This window comes from Fukomys damarensis, unplaced genomic scaffold (assembly GCF_012274545.1).
Source record: "Fukomys damarensis isolate Sample0158 unplaced genomic scaffold, DMR_v1.0_HiC HiC_scaffold_13, whole genome shotgun sequence".
Taxonomy (NCBI): domain Eukaryota; kingdom Metazoa; phylum Chordata; class Mammalia; order Rodentia; family Bathyergidae; genus Fukomys; species Fukomys damarensis.
Genome location: NW_022900925.1, coordinates 680,663 through 701,917, shown reverse-complemented (window position 1 = coordinate 701,917; position 21,255 = coordinate 680,663). Strand labels below are relative to the sequence as shown.

At 38.3% G+C, this 21,255-nt stretch overlaps 1 protein-coding gene across 6 annotated transcripts in view; it reads left to right on the top strand.

The window, feature by feature from the left end:
- Positions 1-20,901, top strand: part of LOC104858050 (multidrug and toxin extrusion protein 2-like) — a 64,492-nt gene extending 43,591 nt beyond the window's left edge. The window contains exons 6-7 of one of the 6 annotated variants that reach the window (XM_010618146.3): positions 19,449-19,605; positions 20,807-20,901. In XM_010618146.3, the coding sequence (XP_010616448.1) occupies positions 19,449-19,605; positions 20,807-20,837 (188 nt within the window). In that variant the 3' untranslated portion in view covers positions 20,838-20,901. Of the gene's footprint in view, positions 1-1,683; positions 1,695-14,959; positions 15,931-19,448 lie in introns of those variants that run through there. The other 5 variants (XM_019206647.2, XM_019206646.2, XM_033762747.1 and 2 more) reach the window with 5 other exon arrangements.
- The last annotated feature ends 354 nt before the right edge of the window (positions 20,902-21,255 follow it).

The window sequence follows — 21,255 nt, the reverse complement described above, 5'->3', positions numbered from 1 at the left end:
GGATCACTGTGAGTTCGAGACCAGTCAGGGCTACATAGTGAGTTGAAGGCCAGTCTGAACTACATAGAGAGACCCTGCCTGGGCGGGGAGAGAGAAAAAAACTATGACAATGGCATAAGGTAGAATATATCATTAGCTTGTTTTTATGCATGAAAAATTTAAAACCTGAAGGGTTTAAGTAATTGTTCCAAGTCTCTCAGGTTAAGAGGTGAGGCAGGATCTGAACCCAGGTAGTTTGAGTCCACAGCCACACTTTTTACTGCTGTGTCTTGTCCCTCTCGTTTGGTTTTCATGATTTTCTCATCCATTCAATAAACATTCACTGAGTACCTCCATATATCAGGGCCTGCGTTATCCCTGTCTTTGGAGTTTATACTCTGCTCTTAGTTTACTCTCCTCTCTTGCCCTTTGGCATTCTTCCCACTCTCTGCTCTCGGAATGTTGGCTTCTCCCAGGAGCAGGCGCTGCTAGTGCTTCTGCTGCTGTGTGCTTCTGCACAGCCCCACTTGGAAGGCCTCACTCGTAGACGTTCCTGTTGCAGCTTTTCACCACTGGCCTGACCGCATGCCTGAATTCCACACTGTATTTCCAGCTACCCCCGGCATTCCTGAGTGTCCTGCTAACACCTCCACCACCTGGCCTCCTTGTTGGCCGCTTTCTGATTGAGTCACACAAATTCCAGGTCTTAGCCCTGATCTCGCTGCCAATCTCGGATCAGTTGTGTGCTGAAATACCTTTCATATTTGTGAGGGGCCTGTCTTACATGCAAGAAAGGAAGAGCTGAAAGTTTATAACAGCGAGGACAATGGCATTTATCTTAGCATTTATTGTCTCCAGTAAACTCTGCTTCTAACTCAATCCCTTATTACCTCTTTAGGTGTTACTTCTCCTCCTGTGGATTGTATAGTTCCAGGCAGCTTCTGTTTTTCACACGCATTTCATTCTTCTCAGGGAAAGAATTTTCAAGTTTCATCTGAGGATGGTATCAGTACATCTCTGTAGAGAGTAAATGTAGTCTTGGGATGAGGAAAGAGCGGAGGCAAAGGGGATGGAAAAAGAATGAGGATGTGTTATGTACATGTGCCATTGCCCCATAATGAATGTAATCATTGTGTGCTCTAAATGTGAACTAAGAAAAATAAAAACAATAAAGGGAGTTTGCCCAAGACTCAGGAGCTGACTCAGAAACTACCTGCCGGTCCATCCAGCACCTGGAGGCAGTCTGTGTTTTCATGAGACAGATGTTTCTCTGACAGCTTTAATGTTCCAGTATCTGAAGAACATTTTGGAAAAACTTGCTTCTGCTTAGGCATGTTTTTATTAATTTTGGGCAAGAAACCCATGAAAAAAAGGTTATATGAGAGGATTCAGAAAACCAATTATTCTGGAATAATTTGGCCATGGAATACAACAGTGAGAAAAACTTATGTTTAAAAAGTCAACATTTGGCTGCATTGGCAATCCTTCCAGCTGATGAAATTCCAGGAGCTTGTAATGACTTAAAGCTGCATTTACCTGTAGATGCCAGCAAAATTACTGCCTTAAAAACAATTAAGATGGATAAGAAGACAGTTACTGAGCAGTGTTGCCGTTCAGTCACCAACAATTGTCCTACCAAATCTTTGGTCTGTACTGTATATTGGTGCATGCAGAATGGATTTCTGAGCACCCAAAACAACACAGGCTCATAGCACAGAAGATGGGAAATTTAATAGGGAATATTTATGTCATGCAGATAAATGAAATGGTTGTAATTGCTTTATTGTGTGGTCATTACTTTTCTGAGAATTTGACTTCACCGCCACTCCTATAGCCTCCTTCCCCCATTAAATTTATTGGTGTATTTAAAGCAAACAGTACGGTTACTTTTATCATGGGGATCTTGTACCTTTACATGATCTGTCTTGGTTCTTGTTTTTTTCCCATGTGCCTGCCCTCCCTTCACCCGCTTCATCCTTCCCTATTTACAAAGACTTTGTTTCCATTTCTTCCTTTTTCACATTTTTCTTTTCCCTTATTTCCTTTCTCTTCCTCTTCCCACTTCCCCTTTAGCCATTTTCTTCCTATTTCATGCCCTCAATCATACCATTTGAACCTTGTTTACAGTTTTAGTTTTTTACACCAGAGAAACTATTCGATATTTACTCAAGTGTGTCCTATTTATTTCACTTAAGAGTAAAATGTGCATCCATTTAGCTATAAATGCCTCTAGTTTCTCATTCTTTATGGCTGAGTAGTAATCCATTTCATAGAAAAACCACATCTTTATCCAGTCTCCACTTGATGGGCATCTGGGTTGTTTCCAAGTTTTAGCTATTACGAACTGTGCTGCTATAAACATGGGTGTGCATATATCACTGTGGTATGATTCTCTTAATTCTTTTGGAAAGATACCCAGCAGAGGGATAGCTGGGTCAAATGGAACCTCTAATCCTAGTTCTTTGAAATATCTCCATATTGATTTCCATAATGGTTGCACCAGTCTGCACTCCCACCAACAGTGGAGAAGGGTTCCTTTCTCCCCACAGCCCCATCATCATTTGTTATTATTTGATTTCTTCATAGCAGCCATTCTTTCTGGGGTAAGATGAAATCTCAGTGTTATTTTCATCTGCATCTCTCGAATGACTAGTGGTGTTGAACACTTTTTCATGTATTTATTTACTGCTTTTACTTGTTTATCTGAGAAATGTCTGTTCATTTCAGATGCCCAATTTTGAATTGGGTCTTTGTATTGGGGGGTCTGATTTCTTTGAGTTCTTTATATATTCTAGATAGTAGTCCTCTGTCTGAGTATTAGCTGGTAAAATTTTTTCCCACATTGTAGGTTGTTTGTTAGCTCAGTTGGTGGTTTCTCTTGCACTGCAAAAATGTTTTAATGTAATGAGATCTCAGTTGTTGTTGTTGATTCTTTGTGCAAGTTCTTACGCTGCTGAGGATTTGTTCATAAAGTCTTCTATGCTATTGTCTTCAAGAGTTCTACCTAATTTGCTTTCCAGTAAGTTTAGTGTTTCTGTTTTGATTTTAGAGCTTTAATCCACTTGGATTTTAGTTTAGTGCATGGTGAAAGATAGGGATCTAATTTTAATCTTTGGCAAGTTGAAAGCCAGTTTTTCCAACACCATTTATTAAAGAGGCTATCTTTCTTCCACTGAGGATGGTTGGCTCCTTTGTCAAAGATGAGGTAGCTGAATATGTCTGATGTTGTTTCTGCATTTTCTAATCTATCCCATTGATCCTCAAGCCTGTTTCTTTGCCAGTACCATGCTGTTTTTATCACAGTGGCTTTGTAGTGTAGTTTCAAGTTGGGAATTGTAATACCCTGCTATGTCTCTGTTGCCTAGAATGGTTTTTGCTAGGTCACTTCTGGTTCCAAATGAATTGTGTTCTCAAGTTCTGTGAAATATACTGTTGGGATTTCAATAGGGATTGCATTGAATCTGTATAGAAGTTTTGGAAGTATGGCCATTTTCACTATGTTGATTCTTCCTACCCAGGAGCAAGGGATGTCTTTCCATCTTCTTATCTCCTCTTCTATATCTTTTTTCAGAGTCCTGTAATTTTCAGTAATTTTGTCTCCTTTGTTAGATTGATTCCTAAATATTTCATTTTTTTGATGTTTCTATAAAAGGAATTGTTTCCCTCATTTAAGCCGAGAAGTCTTTTGGCAGAGTTTTTTGGGTCTTCTATATAGTGTATCATATCATCAGCAAATAGTGACAATCTAACTTCTTCCTTTCCTATCTTTATTCCTTTTTCCTGTAGCCTTTTAAAATCCTGAGAATAGTGGTTTTCAGTATTTTTGGCTTTCTGGATTTCAACATTCAAACAAAAGTTAAACAGATATTGCTGCCTTCCCAGCTTCCAGAACCATGAACCAAAATAAACTTTTTTGCCTTTATAAATTACCCAATCTCTGGCATTTTCTTACAGCAAGAGGAAAAAGACTAAGACACACTTTTCATCATAAAAATTAAGTATTGTTTGTATATATGAAGACTATTCATAACTGTAGGTGTTATAATTCTGAGTTCCTCTTATTATTTATGATAGTTTTGAGTAGATTTATTATGGGTTATCCAGGTACACAATCATATCATTTATAAATCTTAATTTTATATTCTCCTTTCCAATTTTCATACCACTTCCTTTTTCTTGGACAATGCCTCTAGTAGTGTAATGAATTTTGATAGTAGAACTTTTTTTTTTTTTTTTTTTTTTTTTTTTTTTTGAGACAGGTCTCACTATGTAGTTGAGACTGACCTGGAACTCACTATGAAGCCCAGGCTGGTCTCGAACTCACAGTGATCCTCCTGCCTCAGCCTCTCGAGTGCTGGGATTACAGGCGTGTGCCACCACACCTGGCCTTTGTTGTGTTCTTTTGGTGGCCTTAAAAATGACCCTGTCTAGTGCCAGGGATTTAGCTTAGTGGTTCTGCTGCCTGCCTTGCAAGTGCAAAGACCTGAGTTTGATCCCCAGTACAGAAAAAAAAAAAAAAAAAAATTGACCCTATCACTTTTATCCTTAGGTCTAATATAAAGATAAATGACATTATTTCATTTCCTCATACTCAGCTATCTTGATTATGTTGTTCTTTAGCAAGCACCTAGATTCCTTTTGTTAATAATTTATTATTTAAGAATTTTATGATAAATAGGACTGATCTGCAGGACTTTATATTTGTCTGTTTTTGTGATTCTGGGGATTGAATCCAGGGCCTTCTCACTGAGCTACATCCTCAGCCCATTTTTTATTTTGAGATAGGGTCTCGCTAAATTGCTCCACTGGGCTTGAATATGTGATCGTCCTGCCTCAACCTCCCAGAGTGCTGGGATTACAGACCACTGCTACAGGATCAGCTTGATCTACAGTTTTCTTTTTTTTGTATATCTTTGTTAGGATTTGATATTAATGTTAGGCTCACATCACTTCCCATGTCCCTGGGACAAAATGCTCAGCATTCACAACTTAAAGAGGAGAAGTATATTTTGGCCTACATTTTTAAAGAGGTTTCAGCTTAGTGTCCTTTAGCTTGAGGGCCAGAGTGGCATGATCAAGGGCCTGCCATGGAGGAAAGCTGTTCACTTCATGGTAGTCAGGAAGCAGAGAGGAAAAGGAGGGACTGAAGGGGGGAGATGTACCCTACCATGTCATTTGCCAGTGATCTGCCTCTTCCATCTGACCACCTCCTAAAGTCACATTTAGCTATAGCACCCTCATGATTTAGTCACCTTCCAGAATCTCCTCCTGTGCTGCAGGAGGCTCTTGGGGTGCGTCTAGCCATAAACCTAACAGCTCACTTAAGTTCAGTTTGAAATTTTCTTTCTTGTATGCCCTGGGACAACTTAAATAGTGTAAAAATTATCTGTTTTTTAAAGGTTTGGTGAAATTCTTCCATGAAACTCTCATGCCTTGGTAGTTTTGTAGAATACTTGCTTACCATGCATGAGGCCCTGGGTTTGATACCCAACATTGAAGAAGAAAAAGTCTAATTTAGAGAACTAAACAAAGGCTACAATATGTATTGAGGAAACTCTTTTTGCTCTATATTGAACCTGTACATTTTTACCATTTAAAATTTTTTATTGCTTCCTCATTCTTTTATGAAATTCAAATTTCAGCTGGTAGAAAAGCTTCATTGTAACCAAACAGAAGCAGAGACTCAGTTTCTTGTCTTCTTGGAAATGCTACCATTTGGTGGCTTACTGAGTAATTATCTTCAACACCTTCCTTTTTAGTGAGGGGTATAGCCTGTGACCATGCAGTGTTTGATAAATCTCAAGCTGGAGTCCATCATTCTCTGTTTGGGAACAGAACTGCCATATTATTATACTGCCTTTCTCTGAGGCCCTATGCCAGACAGGACATTTAACCAAAGCAATATCCCTGTTCTTAATGAGCTTCTGGCATTTTACCTTTCATCTTTACTTTCGAAGAACCACTCACCTTTTAGACTTTAAGGTCCTGTCTTTATTTAATAATGAGTTGCTTGCTATCCCATCTAGTAGGTGCTCAGTGATGGATTTGTGTCTAATTCGTGATCCATGCTGATCTAAAAATTTAGGAAGGGAAGTTAATTTAACTGAAAGCCTGCTCCACAGATTATGGTTTAGTAGGGAAGAATTTTAATGATCAGGGGAACAGAACTGAAGAAAATCTGTATTCAGATACTTTTGTTATACCCACAGATCTCTGGTCTGGACTGATAGTTTGTGTCTTCTTTCAAGCCCTTTTCTATTTGGTGTGTATCATGAGAACAAACTGGAACAGAGCTGCAGAGCAGATAACAGTGTACGTGCTGATTTTAAAATGTGGCTCTACTTGATTCCACGCCATGCTAATGAACCTTTCAGGGTCAAAGCGATATAATGCCCTGGCACCAAGTCTCACGGTGAACCACGAAATGCATCTGATATACTAGGCAGTGGGATGGGAACATACAAAAGTCTCACTTTAGCACATTTTTCTGTTATTTTGAGCTAATTGATTATCTCTTAACCTGGGATCCAACCTTTTTAAAAAGTTCACTTAAACATATTTTCCTGTTTGATACAGTGACCTTGGAAAAAGCTTCTTATTTATAGTGATTACCTCTTTTGTAGATTCATTTTAAAAGTATTTTTATCCATTCTTTATTAAAGGGAAATATGTTAAGTCTATGTGATCTGTGGGAAGTACTCTGGGGCAGAATATGTGGGTAGAGAGTCAGGATCCTGACCCTCAGAGCATCTGTGGATCGAATTGTAAACTTGATTTATGGTGAGGTGAGATGAGATGCATGGAGGGATTCTTAACAAGGGGACACAAGGATGAGTTCAGGGGCATCAGCTGTTTTGTCCAAGCTTTGGCCACCCTTCATATTTCAAATCCATTTGGATTTGCCTACTAGTAACGTATCAATGTTTCTTAAGTTCGATTTGTTTCATGAAGGGAAAAGAGTGTACAGGACATTAAGTTTGATCGTAAAGTAACCTGTAAATGGTGATACCATTTATCTTTAGATTTTATTCCATTTATCTGTGTTTAGGAACACGAAGCACAGGTACAAGTAATATGGTAAATCTGCTATAATAGTCACAAGCAGTTTTTATGAGCTGAGCACCTGAGAGGAAAGACCAGTAGGTTTTTGTGCTTTGTTCTTGTGGTATGGCACTTTTAGAATTGTGAAGGGCTGTGCTAAATATTATAACCCTTCAAGAGTATTTTTAGAAGTAGCTATAAGTTGAAATTTAAAGAAAAATTATTACTTTGGCTTGATTTATACTTTATTCATGTGACCTTGTTTTTAGGCACAGGTTCGAGATGGGCTAAAAGGCAATAAAGATACCATTCTGACCCCATCAGGTATTGGAGGCTATTCTACATACTTCATTTAGCATAATGTAGCCAGAGTTTTATGCTCATTTCTTATATTATATTCTGTTAAATTTCAGTAATATAATTTTACTTGACTCAGTACTACTAAGTGCTCACTGTTTTCTTCAAACAGATCTACCGAACCTGGAAAGAGAAGTAACTGATGGTGTGATTTTACCTGATATTGTCAGACCAGAGAGTCAGACTGTCCAACTGATGGTACTGGAAGAAAACCAATATGTGGTTCCTACCACTGGGGAGATCTTACCAGTGAGACAGTTGATTTTCTTCCGTGGAACAGCATTAGCTCTTTCTATGGCTATCCTTGTGGCAGGAATTTTAGTAAGAGTTTTCAATGACCATAAGTAAAATAGAAAAATTAACACCAGTGTACCAATTAGAAGTGATAATTTTGTGCTCTATATTAGGCATGAAAAGTGGTCTTGCTATCTGGACAGTGGTTTCATTATCAACTGTGGTAGGAAAGGATTTCAACTTAGTTATTCTGAGAAATTACTCACTGTAAGGCCAGAGATTTAGCTCAGTGGTTCTGCCTCCTGCCTTGCAAGCAGAAGGACCCGAGTTCACTCCCTGGTTAAAAAAAAGAAAAGCAAAAACAGAAATTGCTCACTATACTAGAGATAAAGAACAGAGCTGTAGTTTTTGCAGGGGGCGGGGGAAGTGTCAAACCCAGGAGCACGTACCCTCCATAGCACTGAGCTACACTCTCAGCCCCAAGGGCCTTTAAGTTTACTTTTTTCTGATAACTTTCTAAATATATACATTTGATATTCCATACTGTAAATGCTCTTTTCTTTTTCTTATATTGAATATCCTTCCTCTTTCAGGGAAGTGGTTTATTGTCATATAAAATATTATTACTTGTTTGCATTTCTCTGTTAATATACTTTGTCTTGGCAGGGAGTATATATATTAAGTGCCTATTAAGTCTTATATGAGCTTTTTTTAAAAACAAACACTTTAAATTTAAAATGTATTCTGACAGTACTTGAGACTACAGTGTCAATGTAAAAAAAATCACTTTTTTTGTCTTGTAACTAACTTTTGTGTCTACTTTTATAGTAATTAAAAAACAAATCTATGTTCCTTGGCTACTCAGCCTCCACAGTGCTGCCAGCTGTGGTTTTGCCTCCAGATAGGAGAGTTTTAGACCCTTTTCTAGAGAATCTGACCAAGCCAAAAAGAAAATCTTAAACATATTCTCATATGGGTGACCTCACACAAAGTGCAGCAGGCATCTGGAGTGGCGCTTATAAGTCAAAGCCCACTGCATTAGTCAGCTCTCTGTTACAGTTAACAAATACCTGAGCCAGTTAACATGTACAGAGAAAGGTTTATTTTGGCTCACAGTTTCCACAGTTTAAATCCGTGGTTGCTTTGCCCCATTACTTTTGGGCCTGTGTCAAGGCAGCGCACCATGGTGGAGAACGTGTGGTGGAGCAAAGCTGCTCGCCTCGTAATTTGGGACCAAAGAAAAGAAAAGGAGGGACTAGAGTCCCAGCATCTCCTTCATAGGCACACCTCTAAAGGTGGAAGACCTCCCGCCACACCCTACCCTGTGAAAGTTCCACCAGTTTCCAGCAGAGCTGTCGGCTGGGGACCAGCCTTTAACATACGGAGAACATTCTACATCCAGACTGTAACACCCAGGTGGCCATCATTCCCTTAGCTTATTTGTTTCCTTCTCTTGAAGATGAACAAGCAATTTAGGTTTATCAGCTATTGCTAAAAAGCTAATTATATAAAAAGGCAACTAGAAAAAACAGCTCAATTACAAGAACAAAATGCATATCCTCCAAGAGGTAATATGAAATATGACCATCAGGTAGCCTAAGATACTGTAGAATAAAACATTCAGAAAAAAGTTAGGGTGGAATTTATATAACATAAAATCAACCATTTTCAGGGGTGCAGTTCAGCAGCATTTTGTATAACTGTAAGTGTACGACCACCATGGAGTTATAGAACATTTTAACACCCCAAAACAACCCCCAGATGTGTTAAGCTGGCGCTCCTCAAGCCCCTTTCCCCTTAACTACTGATAAGCGCGATGTCTGTGTCTGTGGATTTCCTTATTTTGTGCATTTCATGTTTGGAGAATTTGTGAGAGTCATCCATGTAGTAGCATATTTGGGAACTCGCTTCTGTTTTTACAGCCAAGTGTACTTCATTGTATGATGTGCTTCATTTTGCTCATGTATTTATCAGTTCTTAGAAATGTATGTTTCCATCTTTTGCCTATAGTTTTGTTTTGTTTTCGGTACTGGGGATTGAACTCGGGTCCTTGTACTTGTGAGGCAGGCGGCGGAAGCACTGAGCTAAATCCCTGGCTTTTGGCTATAGTTTTAAGTGTACAAGTCTTGATATTTTCTTTCCTTTGTGGATCATTCATTGCTAATGTATAGAAATGCAACTGATTTTGTGTGTGGATTTGTGGATTTATTTGTTTGCTAGGTCTGACAGTTTTACAGACTCAGAAGAGTTTTCTACAAACAATATAATTGTCTATCTCAAATTTCCAACACTATTTTGGCAGTTAGGCAAGAGAAGGAATAAAATACGTCCAAACTGGAAAGGAAAAAGTAAAATTGCCTTTGTTTACGATGACATAATCTTATTTCAATGGTATAAAGCCGACATACAGAGCAATGGACAGAATTGAGAGCCCAGAAATGAAACACTACTTATGGTGTCAAATAACTTCACATACAGGTGCAAGACCATTCAGGAGGAGAAAGGAAAGCCCAAGTTATTCCTGTTCTGTACACAACTGTTTGGCTTACTCCCACCTGCAGTGGATATCCTTGGACATGTACCATGGCATTTATGTGCACAATTTTTTCTAGGATGTAAAAATAGTAACGGAGCTGGGAGTGGTGGTGCATGCCTGTAATCCCAGCACTCGGGAGGCTGAGGCAGGAGGATCTCTGTGATTTCGAGACCAGCCTGGGCTACATAGTGAGTTCCAGATCAGTCTTAACTACATGGTGAGACCTTGCCTAAAAAAAAAAAAAAAAAAGTAATGGAATTAATGAATCATGGACTTTATCTTCCATTTACTAATTAATATAAAGCTTTTTTCCAAAATGATTTGTATAAATTAATGTTTGTTCTAGCCAGGCATAAGAGCTCTTGTTATTCCACATCTGTGAGAACACTTGGTTTTGCTAGATGTTTCTCTTTTTTGGCGGGCTGGTGGCTGCCTTATTTATTATTGGTTTGCCTTTCTTAATCACAAAGGTAATGTATACACAGCATACATTTCCTTCTGTAGCTTTCTAATCTCTCTCTAAGCAAAAGCAAGGCAATAGGAATATATTTTTATCTCCTCTATTTCTTAACAGCACAGTACATATTGTGCATTATCTTGCCTTTTTCATTTAACAATATATCTGTGATATACTTCTCTATCAGTGTAATGAAAGCTTTCCTATGTTATTTCACTGCCACACAATATTCCATTGTGGGACTGCACCATAGTTTATGTAACCAGTAACCTATGAGATAGACACTCGGACTATTTCCAGTTTTTTCCTATTATGTACAGAGCCGATATTATATATCTATTTGTTCATATAATGATTTTCTCATTATAATTGACCCTTGATGATAAGACTTTTTTCCTCAGCCACTGGTATGTACCATCTCTCAGACCCCATAACAGTTGGACATAGAGTAAGTGACAATGAATATTTGTTGCATAAACGAATGAATAATACAACCTCAAACACTATATTCTTAGTGCCCTTATACTACCCACCTTTCCAGTTTTTCCACTGCTCACAGTTTGTCATATTGGAAGGACTGAAGAAGATCCCTTTGATGAAGCAAGGACTAGGCAGATCTAACAAACTCTTCTACTTCTCCTTTATAGACAGTGCTACAGTGAATAACCTTGTGCATACTTTACCTCACAGGTATTTCCCCTATGGGCAGATATATATACCTTTAGTGATATAATTTTCGTAAGAGGGTTTTCTGTGTCAAATGAAATTTGTAATTTTGGCAGAATTACCCTTCTGAGGGATTATACCAGTTTTATCTCTTAGCAACAATGTATAAAGATCACTATATCATCACAACCTTGCCAGACGAGTATGTTGAGAAAGTTTTGGGTTTTGCTGAGTTGATAGGTAAGAAGTATCTCAGGGTGCTTTTAATTTGCATGTCTCTTATTAAGAATGAAATTGGTATTAAGCACTATTTTATATGTGAATTCTTTTTCTATAAACTGATTATGTCCTTTGCCCATTTTCCTGTTAGATTGCTGATCATTTTCTTCTTGATGTTTAGAGGATCTATGTAAGGAAAATTTGAGTATATAGTGACTTTGCCCACTATTATGGCTTAGATGTAACATGTCCTCCAATTGTCAATGTGTTTGGAACATGATTGGATCATAGTTGGGTATTAGGAGGCAGAGTCTGGTTGGAGGTAAGTCATTGGATGCAGGACCTGAAAGAGTGTTTTTGTTTTTTTTGGTACCAGAGATCGAACTCTGAACTTAGTGCTTGGGAGGCAGGTGGCAGAACCACTGAGCGAAATCCCCAGCCTTGGACGGGTGTATTCTTGGCCCTGTCTTCTCCCTTCTCTCTCTGCTTCTTCACTGCCATCGGTTGAACACTCTTCCCCTGCTATGGTCCTCTGCCATCCTTTTTCTGCCCTGGAACCAGACAACCAGGGACTAAAACCATAAACCAAAACAAACCTCTCTTCCTGTAAGTTGTGAGTGTCAAATATTTTGCCCCAGTGACAGGAAAGTGACTAAGAAACCTGCTGATAAATATGGCTTCATCTGTGTTCCAGAATCCAAACTATTTTATAGGAACAACCATTCCTTTTTGCTGAGGAGCTAGAAGAGAGGTGGAAAAGGAGTGGAAGCTTTTGCTTCATTTTATAACCGAGTATAAGGAAAAAAACAATAATTTATGTTGTATTCAAGAAACAAAATGAAGAAGAAAGGTTAAAGCTTCAGAAGTGGGAGAAATTAGATCAACATGTAGGCCTGGCTGGTGGTGCACACCTGTAATCCCAGCACTCTGGGAGGCTAAGGCAGGAAAATGGCAAGTGGGAGCCCAACTTGGACAATTGAGCAAGACTCTGTCTCAAGGTAAAAAATAAAAGGAGCTAGGAATGTAGCTCAATATGAAGGCCTTGTACTCCATCCCCAGGAACACAAAGAGAAAGAAATAAAAAAGAAGGAAAAAGTGGGGAGGGAGAGACTGAACGCCTATGTAATTCTTCCTTCTGCTCTGAATCTCACTGAAATGATAGAAACTACCTTTAGCATTCCTGAATCCCTTTCTGACAGAAGCTGACTGAAACCGAAAAATAGAGAAAGACAAACCACAGCCCATGCCACAAGTGCCATCATAATTTCCAACAAAATTCCAGAGTTAAATGCAAGGACCTATAAAAGATTCTTGGGGAAATGATCAGGTAATTAAAAAATTCTATCTGAAGGAGATGGGACAACCAGGCTTTTCTCTCTCCTCATTGTATTGGGCTGCTGCTAGCAGCCACTTTTACTGTAATGGATCCCTGAAAACTATTTTCTCAATAAAGTAAACTCTCAACCAGAGGGTGGCTCATGGCAAAAGTGCCAGGACAGGAAGTGGCAGCAGGACCAAGTTCGTCATAGCTGTGGAAATAGGAGAAACCAGCTAGTCCTAACTTCATCCTAACCAGTACAATAAGACAATCAAAAATAAGAGATGCAAATGTGGGTAAAACAAACAAAAGTACTATTGAATACAGTAAGTCCACCTACCTAGAAAATGCAGAAAAGCTAAAAGTTACTAGAAATAAACGTTTCAGAAAACTTGTTAGATAGGGAGTTCACTTCCACAAATCAATAGCTTTCCTATATTTCAACAATTTCCAGTTAGGAATTTTAATCAAAAATAAACTCACAATAGTACAAAACAAACAAATACAAAAATCTAAATACTTATGAATTAGGTCTAGCGAGTAGTAGGCCAAATCCACAGGAATCAACACGCGCTGTTCACCTGCTGATTTCTCTCCCAGGTGTGAAGTACTACCTGTTCTCCCTGCTCTCTGTCCCTCTCTTGTTTCTGTTTTGTAGGCCAGGTATATGTGCTGATGAGCTCTGACAAAGGCCTTGGCTGCTTCTGCAGGATATTTCTGTTCCCAAAATCAAAGACAATGGAACCGACATAAATTCTGTGTTTCTGGTGTCCCAAGTTAGATTGGGGCTTGCACCATGTTTTGGATCTCCTCTACTTTGTAACCATCTTCCCTTCCTGCTGCTTGCTTACAAACTCTAGCATAGTATACAGCAATAACAGGTTTACAGATACTATGATCCAGTTTTCACAGCTGTGCAAACCAGTTCCCTGTAAGACTATGACTATGTAGGTATCTACTTCTTGGTGGATCTATTTTTCTAGGTGAAGCCTGATTGATACAATCCATTTCACAGGTCAAACCTACTCACTATGAATTATATGGGCCAAAGTGTGCTCTTAGCAAATGGATCATTATTGATTGGTAGAACTGCAAAAGAGAATATTTCTGAAAAATTATGGAAAATTTCTGTGTCACAGTCAGTCTTTGCTCTTTCAGAATTATAAATGTCAATAATTTCGATTTCATAGTCTGTGCCAGTGGTGGCCAGCCTATGATACATGTGCCGCCTCCAGCTGTTTATTATCATTGAACCTCTAAAAGGTTCGCCATCACTGAGAATCACCTGAAGTGCCAATTCGACTACCTCACCAAATTTCCTGTTTCATCTCAGACAAGATGATCATTAAGTAAACAGTTGGTAAAGTTTACCCAGGGTTGGACATGTGATTCAAATTACTGACTCCATCAGTTATTAGCTGAGTATTTAGACAGTTTCTCTACTTTGCTTAACTTTAAAAGAGTATTTTCATACTGCCAATACCTTAATGCTAATAACAGGTTTAACCTTTTACAAATGGGATCATTTTTATATTTTTGAGGTTCTTAAATATATTTTGATATATAGTTCTGTATCTGATATATTTTTACAAAAATTTACTTAAATCGTTGGCTGGTCTTTTCATTCTATTAAAGTGTTATCCACAGAGCAAATGTTTTTAGTTTTAACGAAGTCCCATCTATACATCTTTTTCTTTCATGAAATGTGATTTTAGTTTTGTCTCTAAAAAGTCATCACCAAGGGCTGGGGATTTAGCTCAGTAGTTCCGCTGCGTGCCTCACAAGCACAGTGTCCCGAGTTCAATCCCCAGTACCAAAAAAAAAAAAAAAAAAAAAAGTCATCACCAAACCCAAGGTCACCTAGATTTTCTCTTGTGTTATCTTCTAGGAGATTTATAGTGTTACATTTCACATTTAGGTCTATGATCTACCTTGAATTAATTTTTGTTAAAAGTGTAAGATTTTTCTGTAGATATCTTTTTTTTAAAAAAATGTAAGTATTTGCTTCAGCATGAGTTGTTTCAAAGGCTGTCTTTTCTCCATTAAATTGGTTTTTCCCCTTTGTGAAAGATTAGTTGATGGTACTATTTTGAGTCAATTTAGGGACTCTGTATTCTGTTCCATTAATATATTTGTATATTGTCGTTAAAGCTGCTATATTTTAGAATATATATTAGATATATATTTCCATTGCTCTTACAAAGTAATCAACACCAAAAATTCAAAGGAGGAAAGTTCTTTCCCCAGAGGGTTCAGTCCATGGTACACCGGCTCTAAGGCAGGAGCATCATGGTGGAAGGACCTGGCAGAACAAGGCTGCTCAGTTCGTGACAGCCAAAGCAGAGCAGGGGAACAGTGCCGGAGAGAAAGGGTTAGGGACCAGTACCCAAGTCCTCCATGACTCACCAGACACCCACAAATGTGCTTTACCACTATCCCAGGCAGCTGCCGATCAATTAAGTTGACAATCCTCCCACTGTACATTAATATTAAATCTTATCAGTGGGGTCAGTTCTCATTCTGAACACATGGAGATAAGTGTCCACCCTGGGAAGCTTTCCTGAGTGTTGGATGTGCTTGCCATGCACCCTAGGCTCCTGCTTTCTCTTGCTGCCCATGTGCAACAGGTCACCTTTCATGTGTGAGTGTTCTGCCTCCCAGACTCACAGATGCTACCAGTGCATGAGGAAGCTCCTCCACAGTTGTCTTATAAAAGCTCTCAGTTTTAGCTTTTACTGGCAGGTCTTTTATCCATTTTACAGTGTTTTTTGTATATTCTATAATGCATGCAAATATCCAGTTTTGGCAAAACTTATTGAAAAGGCTTATTTCTGCATTGAATGGTACTGGCATCCTTGTTGAATTCATTTCACCACATAAATGAAGGTTTATTTTGGGCTACTCATCTGTTCTTTGTTGGTCTATAGCATTTCTTCTTATAGCACTACACTGCTTTTCTGTTTTGTTCCTAGATGGGGTGTGTAGCCCAGGCTGGCCTTGAGCTCATGGCTACCCTCCTGCCTCAGCCCCTGGAGTGTGGGAAGTACAGGACTGTGCTGCCATGCCCAGCTCAGCACTGCAGTGCCTTGATAACTGTTCAAGATGGTGACACAGAGAACTTTTGTAAATAGTCTAAAAACCTACAAAATGTTAGGAAAATGTAAAATGACTTCTGCTGTCTCTTAACAGCAGTCTGCTTATTTAGCTTAAAATTAACAGACACTGGAGGCACTGAGCATGAAGCGGGATGTCTGGCCTCATCCCTAACTTTGAATACCCCTTTCCTGGGCACTAGAATAGATGAATCTTGAGGTGAACTCCCTAACTACAAGGAATTGTTACATCTGGGTTAAAGTTAACTGGTTACTGTAATTTGTACATGGATAATATGAACTGAGAAAATATAACCACCTGAAAGGTCATAACTATAAAACCCTATAAAAGAGGGAGCCGCAACCCAATAGGAGGTCGATCACTGGCACTGCCTTTTGAATACAACCAACTTTTACTGGCAAAATAAACTTTTTATTACTTTACTTCCATTCAGCTCATCTCCATGTGCATGTCGCTTGCCAATTTCTTCTGCAACAATGGCACCAGCTATGCAGGATCCATTGTTTTTCCATATGATCTTTAGGATGGATTTTTCTATTTCTGAAACAGTTACCACTGGGGTATTGATAGAGACTGCATTGAATCCCAAGATTGGCATGCTAATGCTATTTAAGTCTTCTAACCTATGAATATTGATACTTTTTCCATTACTTTTGTGTCTTAAAGTTCCTTCACTGATGTCTTGTAATTTGCAGAGTTCAAGTCTTTTGCTTCCTCATTAAATTTATTATTCCTGAGCATTTTTTTCTTTTTCTTTCTTTTTTCCCAATATCAGGGATTGAACTCAGGACCTTGCACTTGCCAGGCAGGTGCGGTATTCTTTTTGATGTTGTAAGCCTCTTTCCCCTCCTGCTTCTCTATGCCTTCTTCTGCCCCCTTCCTTCCTCTCTTCCTTCCTCTCATCTTCCCCTCCCCTCCTGTCTTCTCCTCTTTCTCCCTCTTTCCTTTTTCTTTCCAGTGCAGGTTGAACAGTCTGGCTTGGGCTGCCTACACATTTTTTATTTAATCACTAGACACCTAGGAAGATTTGATTTTCTGTATGGACAGGTGTGGTCTTATGGAAACACTGAGGTTGTGTGGTAGAAAGGGGTCATAGAGTGATCACTTATAAAAAAAAGAAACCCTTCTTAACTGAAAAGGGGGGCTGGGAACGTATGGAGGGTGGATGTACTTAAAATTGTTGGCCTACATTTCCTGAAGTAACTTGTGAGGAATCACGGTGTATCTGTATGCACAGTGTGTCTCACTGTAGTGGTGATTTCATGGATCTTTATCTTCTTAAACCAATTAATATATAGTATTCAAAAGCTAGAAGGAAGAATGTTTCACTCTGGGATTATAGTAAAAGAATTTTAATCTTTTCTTTGGCTCCATAAATATATCATTTTGCTCTGTTAAAGCATTTGGATGTGGTCTTTATAGCCCATAAAATGACTTCAACTAATAAAATGTGCAAGAGTTGGCAGAGTCAAACTCTTGATGATTGTGCCATTAGAGTCACAATACTCTCTTTAAGAAGCCTTCACACAAAAAAGCTTTCATATCTTATCTTCACATCTCATCTTCAGTAGGAGAAGCTTTTGGCTATTTACAGACTAACATACCTTAGATGATACTGATTCCAGAATTTCACGCTGGCATTCCATTCATTGTTGATATTTTAAAAAAATTTATAGCATGAATTTTATCTTACATGAAGTATACTTTTACAATGTTTATTTAGCTCAGTTTATATTTGGTCACTTTCATAGATCACATAAAAAGATAAGTATGCTCTGTAGTGATCTTTGAGCGAATTTAAACATTGCTACACAGTTCAAGCTATTGACCTTAGTTGCCTTACTATGAACTCTTTTTAAAATTAAAAAAAAATTACTTTATTGATTGGCCCAGTAGCTCGTCAATTCGCTCACAAGCGCATGGGCCCGAGTTTGACCCCTCGGTACCCAAATAAATAAATAAATAAAATTTACTTTATTGGTACATGTTAGATACACATTATGATCACATTGATCATTGGGACTTTGAACCTTTACACGATACACCTTAGTTCTTGTTTGTTCCCATTCCCCTTCCCTCCCACCCCTCCATTCCTTCCTATTTATAAAAGCTTTATTTCCATCTTTTCTCATTTTTTTTTCTTTCCCTTCTTTCCTTTCTCTCAACCCTCCTACTTCCCCTTCCCCTTTGAACCTTTGCTTCCTATTTTTTCCTCTGGTGTTTTCACTACTCTTCAATGGTAAATACACAGTGGGCGATCCTGTTACTTATAGAATTAACATAAATATTTGGTATGTGTTGAAGGCTATTGCTTTTCCCTGTAAAGGAAAAGCCAGCGTACTTTCTTTCCTCCCATGCCTTCTCATCTCATTCTCCAAAATTTAAGCACTGTATCACCACATAGATTTTCTTGTTTTGTTTTAGAAAGTAAGGGACAAGCAGAGGTGAAAAAGAACTTTGTGCTCTTGCCAATTTTCTTGCTTCACCAAGAATTTCCTTAAATATGAGGTGTGATTGAAATATATAGGAAAAGCTTACATTTTTATTTTTATTATTATTTTTTGGTACCGGGGATTAACTCGGGACCTTGATCTTGCAAGGCAGGTGGCGAAACCACTCAGCTAAATTCCTGGCCCCACATTTTAAAATATTTATTACAGTAAGACACTTTGCCATGAATCCCTCTCAGAATACTCTCCCTTGCTTGGAACATATTTATCCTGTCATTCTTGTTAGTTTCTGAAGCAGTTGTGGTAGTCCTCTTTCATGAGTGCGTTTATGAGCCGTGATAAAAAAAAATACGGCGCATATCGCTGTTGCGCACCGTGTAACAGAAAGGCAGGCTTGAGCATGATTACGGTGCACCCTTTTCCCCTTCATTTATGGATATGGCGCCAGGAAACTTTGGGCACTTTCCTAAGGTCAAGATGACCGCGAAAGGCAATGTTTCAAATCAATTTAAGACACTGAGGCAGCCATGAAAATGTAAATAAAAACAGGGAAGAAGACTTTCAGAATTGGTTCAGAAAGTAGAAAGTGATGGGGTACATTTGTTCAGAGATGGCCAGGGATACAGCTCACGGTGCTGTCACCTGCCTCACATGTGAAAGGTCCTGAGTTCGATCCCCTGTATATATATTACAAAAAAAAAAAAAGCATGTTCAAAGGGAGAGGAGACTATCCTGAGAGGAATTAATAACAAGGTATTTTTTTTTTTTTTTTTTTTTTTTTTTTGGTTCTGGGGGTGGAACTCGGGTCCTTGTGGTTTCCAGAACGTGTCTTTTATTGTAATAAAGTTTCCAAAAATTGTTAAACATTCACATTTTTATCACACCTTATAAACCTTAAATAACATGCTGTTGAGAAAGCCACAAAAGTGAGGAAGTTAGCTCTGCATTCTAGGTTAAAAAAAAAAAACAGTTTTTTTTTTTTTTTTTTTTAAAGAAACAGTGTTTTAAAAGTCCAGGAAATATGGAATGAAATATGGCAAATTGTGCAAAAAACTAACGTGTCTGTTTTTCATGTAGATGCTCATAGCACCTTGAATTCTACTGACCGTAAGTACAACGCTGAAGCTCATCGATTAGCTACAATTGCTGAAGTGAATCTCCCTCCTCCCTTGGAAGGATTGGCAAAATGGATCCATACCAAAACAGGACATGCAGGAACTCACGCTATGTACAGGTGGGCACAAGACCGAGGACTATCCACACCTTTGTCTGAATTAAAGCAAGTAGTAGAGCAATGTCCTACATGTCAATTGGACAGAAAGCGAGCGCTCCCTCGTATAATAACTGGAGAATTGCATAGAGGACAAGCTCCTGCACAAATTTGGCAAATTGATTATATAGGTCCTCTTCCACAATCAAGGGGATGTCAATATATTTGCACTTGTGTGGATACTTATTCGGGAGTGCTAGTCGCCTGTGCATACCGTAGAGCTGTGCAAAAGAATACTATTAAAACTTTAGAGATAATTGCATTGTATTATGGAATGCCAATGCAAATTCAAAGTGATAATGGATCCCATTTTAAAGGAAAAGAAATACAAGATTATGCTGAACAAAACAATATTGAATGGATCTATCATATTCCTTATTATCCACAAGCTTCAGGCTTAATAGAAAGAATGAATGGTTTGCTGAAAGAAAAACTTAGAAAACTAGGTAATAATTCTTATAATAATTGGAAAGATAATTTATTTGAAGCCTTGCAACAATTAAATAACTGGCCCATAGGACCGGGACTAACTCCACTTATGAGAATGATGACACCTAACTTACAGATAAGAAAGATCTATACTTTTCAAGAAGTACAATGGTGGAAAATAGATGAGAAGGCAATTATGCCTTTTAGAGCCACCATTGGATCTTCTGGTCATGATTTACATGCTTTAGAAGAAATATGGATAGATCCTCAAAATATATTAAAATGTAGGACGGGGATAGGGATCAAAATCCCACAAGGATATTATGGACAAATTGCTCCCCGTTCTAGTCTGGCTGAAAAAGGAATTCAAATTTTAGCTGGAATAATTGATTCCGATTATAGGGGAGAAATTAAGATAATTCTTTCTAATATAGGAAAAGAAACTTTACATTTTGTTCCTGGAACTCGAATTGCTCAATTACTGATCATTCCTTGTGCAACAGCTAAGGAATGGACTTTGTTAGATAAGCCTCCTCCAGTAACTAGCAGGTTAGGAGGTTTTGGATCAACTAATTTGATCCCTGGAGCTAAAGTTTGGCTCAAGAGACATGATGGAGATAAACCACAGCCTGCAGAAGTCATTGCTCAAGGAGATAATAATGCAGTTATTATTATGCTTCCAGGTCAAGAACACTACTTAACTGTCCCCACTAATCAACTTTTTTAAAGAAATTAGCTTTTCAGATTGCTTTGCTTCTCAGGACTGATGATTACTGTGCTTACCTGGACTCCAGGACTTCAATTTCAACCGAAGAACACACCTAGTACTATAGTTCAATGGCAATTCGGATGGAAAAATTCTGACAGAGATTGTCAACAAGATTCCTATGTTTGCCCTGCTATATGGTGAATTTTAGAATATTACCGCTACATCAGAACATAATATCACAAGAGGATGGGAAAAATATAGATATAGAGATGTGTTATTAAGTTCTTCATCTATTAATCTAACTCTGGAATCTTCTGTTGTTAATGTTACCTGTTGCTCCGTAAATGCTTCTTTTCCCGTTAATTATAGACACAATTTGTTGGATGCAATAAGGCGATGTAACCAAAGCGAAAAGAACTATACTGGACAAATACAAGTTAATACTTCCCAATTTGTTTGGTGTAAAAATTCTACTC